The sequence below is a fragment of the Acinonyx jubatus genome, chromosome B1, assembly GCF_027475565.1.
Source record: "Acinonyx jubatus isolate Ajub_Pintada_27869175 chromosome B1, VMU_Ajub_asm_v1.0, whole genome shotgun sequence".
NCBI lineage: Eukaryota > Metazoa > Chordata > Mammalia > Carnivora > Felidae > Acinonyx > Acinonyx jubatus.
The window spans coordinates 135,099,215-135,106,780 of record NC_069382.1 but is presented as its reverse complement, the minus strand read 5'-3'; the positions used below and the strand labels follow the sequence as shown (position 1 = coordinate 135,106,780).

The 7,566-nt window shown below is 46.6% G+C and overlaps 2 protein-coding genes across 10 annotated transcripts in view; one reads left to right on the top strand and one right to left on the bottom strand.

Annotated features, from left to right (window-relative positions):
• Window positions 1-319: 319 nt before the first annotated feature.
• HNRNPDL (heterogeneous nuclear ribonucleoprotein D like) lies at window positions 320-5,746 on the bottom strand. Of its 8 annotated transcripts, XR_008296260.1 has the most exons (9): window positions 5,106-5,746; window positions 4,149-4,317; window positions 3,889-4,050; window positions 3,306-3,437; window positions 3,051-3,165; window positions 2,162-2,332; window positions 1,732-1,824; window positions 1,255-1,359; window positions 567-584 (listed from the first exon to the last, which is right to left on the bottom strand). XR_008296260.1 is itself a non-coding variant. In XM_053217205.1 (8 exons), the coding sequence occupies exons 1-7, from the start codon at window positions 5,546-5,548 to the stop codon at window positions 1,754-1,756; spliced, it is 1,263 nt and encodes a 420-aa protein (XP_053073180.1). In that variant the 5' UTR covers window positions 5,549-5,746; the 3' UTR covers window positions 320-1,359; window positions 1,732-1,753. The 8 variants fall into 8 exon arrangements, 6 of the variants coding, with proteins under 6 accessions (XP_053073180.1, XP_014923561.2, XP_053073178.1 ...); XM_053217205.1 differs by having other exon boundaries at window positions 320-1,359; XM_015068075.3 differs by lacking the exon at window positions 1,255-1,359 and having other exon boundaries at window positions 320-584.
• Window positions 5,747-6,429: 683 nt separating this feature from the next.
• ENOPH1 (enolase-phosphatase 1) overlaps window positions 6,430-7,566 on the top strand; it is a 36,801-nt gene continuing 35,664 nt past the window's right edge. The window contains exon 1 of one of the 2 annotated variants that reach the window (XM_027059414.2): window positions 6,430-6,805. In XM_027059414.2, coding sequence (XP_026915215.1) covers window positions 6,722-6,805 — 84 coding nt within the window. In that variant the 5' untranslated portion in view covers window positions 6,430-6,721. The remainder of the gene's footprint in view (window positions 6,806-7,566) is intronic. The other variant, XM_015068078.3, reaches the window with a different exon arrangement.

Here is a 7,566-nt window from a genome sequence, read left to right as displayed (position 1 = left end):
GGTACAGTTCTTCAAAATATAATCCAGAAGACTGATGGTCTGCTAGAAAGCTTCCACTAATGACAACACTATGACAAGGTCTCCAAATACACAGAGAAACGTTACAGGTGTGGTGGAAACCTCAGCAGGGAAATGAAGCCTTAGAGCATAGACTACATCTAACAAAAAGGGGGAACAGGGGCACACTGTAGCTGGCTATTCGTAAAAGGACCACAGTTTCTCCCTATGGACCAATATTCCCTACAAAATAAACTGTGCCTCAATTATTGCTTATTTTAAATTACACTTTTACAGAGCTATTTAGTACCTGACGCAGAAAAACAATCACGTAAGGAAGCATTTATTTGAGGTTTAACATGAAATCATACAAATAAAATTTGTATAAACACAAATCCACATTGAGTCATAACACAGATAGCAAAAGACAAAGTAAAAACAAAGAAAACTAATTGGCGGCTATATACAGTTGGACACAGTTGTATCTTGTACACTAGAAAGTCTTTTACAAAATAATCATCTTAGATCAACAGAAGACCAATCTTCAATGTCGTCCTGCAAGATGGGTTAACTTTAGCAATCTCCTCCTAAAAACAAAAACAAAATAGCAATTAGATTTGTGTAACTCTGAAAGCTTTCAAAGGTCCACTTTCATGAATTGTTTTAAGTCCTCAATTTATTCTTTTCTTCAATAATTAAAGATCACATGCATATTCAATTGCAAAATGTAGATTGGGTAATTAATATTCACCCTGCAGTTTCCAAATGATAGTGAATTTAAATTTAGTAAGGAATCAGGGAATGCAATGTTCCCATATTCAGACTGAAGTATACTAGATTTAGGTCTACTAGAAGCATCTCTAGTAAGCCAAAAAATGCTCTTACAAAAATGAATTCCTAATAGGCTTATTATAAGACCACGAATTGCTGTGTGCATATGATCTTTAATTTATATCCCAGATTTTAAAGTTCTTGTTTTGGTTTGTAGATTTCACTATTAGCTATAAAAAGAAAAAGCAAGCATTAAATCTTAAAGAATGAACACTTAAAATGAGGCTCCACAATTGAAATACAACACTAAACAGAAGACCAAAATGATTAAGCTGTAAAAAGGCATTTATGTACTTTAACTCCTGTAAAAAACCATTTAAGTTAAGTTTAGACACTTAATCTTCAAAAAGATTAAAAAAGAAGCCAAAGTCTGAAGTTTTCCACTTTAATCTTTACGCTGGTACATGAAGTTGGAAGAGACCATACCACAGGACAGCGTTTTCTGGTGTATGCCTTGCGCTCTGCCCGCAACGTGCGACCCCCAGAGATAGACGTGGTCAGGGTGACACACGGCCTGCAATGAAGTTCCCGCTGGCGGGTACAAACAAGGTATAATGTCAGAGTTAGAAGACAACATTCTTGTTTTCCTTAAGTTGTACCCATTTCAGTACTTTACCTGTTAATAGTTCTAAAATGTTTAATTATTCCTCTAGACCACCTGGTACACAAAGCAAACAGAAAAACTCTTAAGTTTTTCTGTAATACTAAAGAAGGTGAGATAAGACTTTAAAGTTAAAGATCTATAGACACTTTAGGCAAAACAGGCTCATAAAGCAATTAAAAAATTAACAATTTAGTAAAAACAGACTACATAATATTTTGTTTTTACTTATTTTTCATTTGTCTATTGATCTTTAAATTAAATTAGACATTTCCACTGGTTTCTTGTACTCTTATACACACCTGCTTTCTCCAACGTCCTCCTTTAGTATGGCTGGTAATTGTTTTGGTGATTGCCACCCCCTCGAGACGCCTTGCCGTAAGTGCTCTGTTGGCCTATTTTGAAAACACAAAAAAATTACATTAAGAATGCTTTCTATAAAAGTTTCATCATAAATATTAATAGAAAACTATTAAATGTGTAATACTCTGCATGCCAAAACATCAAACCATGTATTTTAAATAGCTATTATAAACTAGTCATGTATCACATACTCCACAACATTTCTAACCAAAGTCTTTGTCAGTAACCATCCTATGACTATCAAATGCTCCAAAAACTCCCAAACACTTCAAAAAACGGAAAACCCACACACAATTGCAGAATGGGATTGCACTTTTAACACTGAATTTTAATACCATTGGTTTATGAAATTAAGTTAAATATTCTTACCACTGTAGTCTGCATATCCCTGTCCATATCCATAGTTCCCATAGTTATACCCAGTATAATCATAGCCGCCATAGCCACTATAGTTTTGATCACCACCATAGGCACTATTGTAATTTCCATATCCTTGATCATAATAGTTATTAAATCCTTGGTTCCAGTTTTGGCCCTGACCTGAAACAATGCACAATGATTGTTAGGAGACAACTTCTGACCCCCAATCCTAACATAAAATGTTGTGTTCCTGTCTCTCACTCCACAAATCTTAAACAAGCAGAATGTACATCTATATTGCTATCTGACTAGAGAAAATTATTATTTTAATTATCATAAAAGGGGGCAGAAAGTCCAATTGTGCCAGTTATCAAGCTTCCTACATGTAATGGAAAATCAGGACAGGGGCACCTGGGTGGCTCAGTTGGTTAAGCAACAGACTTGATTTCAGCTCAGGTCATGATCTCAAGGTTTGTTGAGTTCAAGCAGAGCCTGCCTTTGATTATCTCTTTCTGCCCCTCCGCCATGCGCACAGGGGCGCACTGTCCTTCAAAATAAATAAACTTTAACAGGAAGGAAAATCAGGAGAAGGTGAAAACAGGTAGATTGTTTAGCTTTAAAACAAGGACTCCTGCCCAAAAAAACCCCTATCATGCCATGATGTACCATGTAATCTTAACCACATTAAGTGGTATTATTTCTCCATTCGTAATGGCCCTGTCAGGCTGGCCATTCTTTGAAGAGGTGAAACCAGTAAACTAACAAAAACCCACCCACTAACCTGAAAATTTTTCATATTCAAACAGTTTAAAACTAGCTTTAGTTTCTTATGGGCTTATTCCTATTTAGCAATTTGCAGCCTAAACCACTGAGCCATCTTCAAAGAATTAAGTCTCACCTCGTCCACGACCCCTAGTACCACCTCGTCCACCAGCTGCAGCACCTCTTCCTCCTTTTTGTTGTTGCTGTTGCTGCCTATAGACCTCTTTGGGTTGTGCAACTTTGATTTCACACTATAAACACATTAAAAAAACAAATAGAATTTTTACTATGTCAAGCCCTTTTATTCTTCTCAAAACAAATTGAGAAATTCACCAGAAGAAACAAAAACCACCCTCAACATTTTCACTTAATAGAATCAAGATGGCTTTACCTTCCCAGAACCAATTTGATGATATCTGCTTTCTAACAATTTCTTTACTGGCTCTTCATCTGTATATGTAATAAAGCAAAATCCTCTTCTTTCATTTGTTTTTGTATCCATGGGAAGTTCAATATTTTCAATCTGAAATCAAGAAGCACACTCACGATCATCCAGTAATGATAAAAGCTACCAAAAGGTTTTAGAACACCCCAGGTCCTTTCCAAGTTTCAAACACATATTGCATGTTACTCTAGTCACATTACATCTGTATAAAAGCTCCTACTTTACTGTCAACTCAAACTGCAAAGATTCGTCTGTGAAGCATTTAGAAAGGAGAGCAAAACTTCATTTATTATTTTGTACCCAATAGATGCCATTGGTAGAAGTCCAAACACTGACCACACCAAAGCACCTGTGATTTGGCCAAAACAAATTCAGTATCGGTTTCCATCATAGCACAGTAAACAGTGATTAAGGTAGTGACTAAAAAGGACCTGAGTAGTTAGTTTAATCTCTTCCACATCGGATAATGTTCTTTTCTGTAAAAAGCCGGGATTACATAAACATACACAAAAGTAGTCATAAAGCGCACCTCTCCGAAGGCTCCAAAATATTCTTTAATTTGTTCTTCAGAAGTATCTGGGCTCAATCCACCCACAAAAACCTTTTTGGGAGGTTCTTTCCCTTTTAAAGCTTTGGCCCTTTTGGGGTCTATCAATTTGCCATCCAGTTTGTGTTCTTTCAGTTCCAAAACCTACAAGACAAATTTAATCTGACAACGCTATGCAAGGAAAATCCCCAGACAATTTGCAAAAATACACAGAAGGACTACAATGCAAAACCTGCTCCTACCTTATCAACACTAGCAGCATCTTTGAAAAGCACAAATCCAAATCCTCTTGATCTTCCAGTCACTGGATCTGTTTTTATTGTACAGTCTACAACTTCCCCAAATCGAGACAAATATTCAGTCAGATCTTTCTTGCTTGTATCCCAGCTCAAGCCTCCAATAAACATTTTACTAGAAATAAAGTTATTTTTTTAAAAAAGATTAGCAGCGCCTCACACGATTACTTCAGTTCTGGAGTTATGTTAACTACGAACCAAGCACGGGGAAGTTTAACTGTATATGCAAGGAATTCAATCCGGGTCTACAGATCAAGTATTAAAACAAAAAACACAAACCCTCTCCCCAATTCTATCGAGGTCGCTTATTCGAAACAGTGGACAGCGTGCTCGCCATGCTTCATGATACGAAGTTTAAACAAGATCAGCAAAGTATGTTCGATTGCTTTAAGATTTAAAAACCCCAACTTCCTAAGCTGATCCCTCACAACTTAGGTTCATCCTCTTTCACAGATGTCAAGCCAACATGCCACCTAAAGAACTCTTAACACGTCCTGGGGATCCAAGTACCACTCACACACCGATTCCAAACGAGTAATGCCGTAACACCGCCCAGGAAAACTGCGCGAGGCCCTAGCACAGACACAATGAAAAGGCGGCAGCAGCTGCAGCATGTGGCGCAGCGAGGCCGGCCCCTCCCCCTCGGGCCCCACGCGGCGCCTGCGCACTCGGGGCACAGACGACGCCGCCGCCGCCCTCCTCCTCCAACTCCTCCGCCCTTCCCCCACCCTCCGCTGGAGTCACCCCTCCGTTTCCTACTTTCCTCTTTCCTCTAAGCTAGTGGGGCCCGGCGGGCACGCGAGGAATCGACTCGGGGCAAGAACCGGGATAGCGCGCGGCTCCCGAAGGATGAAGGGCGCGTGCGGCGCGCTGGGGGAGGGGGAAGAGAGAAGCGTGCGGTACCCGTCATCCTGCTGATTCTTGCTCGCGTTGATCTTGGATCCCTCTGCGAATTCCTCTATGTTGCTGTACTCGTTCATGTCCTCCATGGTGGCAGAGCTGTCGGCCGGGGGATGCTGGCGCGCAGTCCGGGTCGCGGCAGCAGCGGCGGCGGAGCGTTGTATGGAGCTGGATTTAAAATGGCGGCGGAAGAGATCCGGGCGCCGCCTGCGCCCTCCCTTTATAGCCGCCCCTCCCGCCAATCGGGAGGGCTGCTGGGCGGTGACGTGGCGCTGGGCCCGGCGCGCCCCCTGCCGGGCGGAGCTGGGAGCGAGCGAAGGGAGGAGCGGGGCGAGCTGCCGAGGCGCCCGCGGCCGCCAATGGGAAAGGCTGCGGGAGGCTAAAGTAGCGGGAGCAGAGGGGAACAATGGCGGCGGCACATGGGAGAGCCGGGGCGGGACCTCCATCGCGGCCCTCCCGGTGAGGAGCGAGGTCGCGGGTGAGGGGACGCGGGCTTAAGATGAGAGAAGCGTCAGAAGAGAAAAACGAAGGGGCGAAAAGTCCTGGGGTCAAAAATCCCGAGCAGTGCCGTCGCAGGGCCACAGTCCCTCTTGTCTTGAGAGCCTTTGTCTCTGGCGTCCGGTCCAGCCCACTCCTAGTACAGAGCCATCAACCCCGCCTTTTTCCAAAGCCCTCGGTCCCCCAGTGCGGACTGCTGCGGTGGCGGCTGCTGCTATCGATTAGCACCGTGGCCGGGTCGCTCCAGAAAAAGGCGGACTGCGCCCGGCGCCGGCGGCTGAGACAGCGAGCGCGCTCCGCCGCGCGCACGCGTGTTTTGTCCTCGAGCTGGCTGGAACCAGCCGAACAGGAAGCGGGCGCGCGGTGGCCCCTCCGGACAGCGGCGCGGCGCGGGCGCCTCTTCCGCTACCGCCACAGGCGCGCGGGCCGAGGAAGCGCGGCGGGCCTCCCTAACCGATCGGCGGGAGCCCGGGCCGACGTAGTCAGGCAAACCAGTCCCGGTACGGCCTCTTTTGCTGGCTGAGGACGGGAGGAGGGGCGCAAGCCCGGTCAGGTTACTGTAAATATGCAAAAGCGGAGGCAGTGGGCGGGGAGGGGGCTAGGTGCCGTAGAGGGCAAGGGGCACTCACATCCCCGGCGCGCCACTCGCGGGGCTCCCGTCTGCACGTGCCCCGGGCCTCTCCCGCTCGCTCAACCAGTCTGCGGAGAGCGCGCGCGCGCCCGCGGACCCGGCTCCCGCGTTCGCTTCTTTGTTCCCGCCCACGCGAGGCCCATTTTGACGGATCGGGTTCGAGGCCCTCTGGCGGCCAATCGGCATCGACGCATTTACCTCCCCCCACCCCTTCGGAACCCTGCGAGGACCGCCCCCTTTCCCTGCCCACGTGGTCTCGTCCTCTGGCCCTTGGCAGCTCTGTACTTCTGGGCCCCTGTACGGCCGTGTGATCCACCTTTAGGGGCGTGGAAGTGGTCCTGTACCTTAAGCTTCGGGCCGCACGCGATTGCCGGGTGGGCGATTCTTGCGGGGCTGTCGGAAGCCCAGAACGGTGCTGAGGGCGCAGCCGGCGCCGCCCTCTGCCCTACCTACCAGTAGGCCGATTCTGGTAGTTGCATCCGGTAGGGAAATGGTCGTGCTTTGCGTGCCCGCCGAAGTCACTGTGATCCTGTTAGATATCGAAGGTACCACAACCCCGATTGCTTTCGTGAAGGTGAGGGGCGGAAGGGAGCGGGGAAGTGACTTGTGCTTAAAAGCATTAAAAACATTTTTTTTAGGTATTGCAGGCCTTGTACTACAGACGCGAGGCGTAGGAAAGGTGGTGTGGCTTTGCGCCGCTCTAGATGGGAGGAAGTAGAAAGGCTGCGGCAGGTTGCGGGGATCTTTTCGTCACCGCACCCTGTTCATCATCCTCGCCATTCCCTGTCCTTGGTTAGATGCTGATGGGTGGGGAATGGGTGGAGATGGTGGCGAAAAAGGGTGGAGGAGGGCAGATGCGCTCGGACTGGGAGAGGCGAGGTGGGCGCCCCCCGCCGGCCAGGTGTGCGCCCTGTCGCCCCGCAGGTGAGCGCCTGCTTGGCTCTCGGTTGGGCCTGGCTAGGCGGTGGCTGCCATGGAGTGGTCCTGGAGACGTCTAGTCGCGCAAAACGTAGGGTGAAGTGTCAAGATAACTTTTCAGGTAACCCTGGTATCTTGGACCATGGTGGTTATTCTTCGCCCCTTCCCACTCTTGCAACATTAGTGGCCAACTGCATGCTTCGTGTTACTGGATTGGGCAAGGTGGAATGTAGCGCTGATTTATTAAGCTATAGATCAAACATGTCTAGATTCCGTTCATTTTCCTCTGAACACCATGGAAACTTGGAGGTCTTACACAGAGCCTTTCTTCTAGGGTGTCATTATTAACCAAACACTTGCCTACACGTAATTCATAAGCATATAGCTCTGCTTTTAGCAGAGTTTTAAAAAATACAT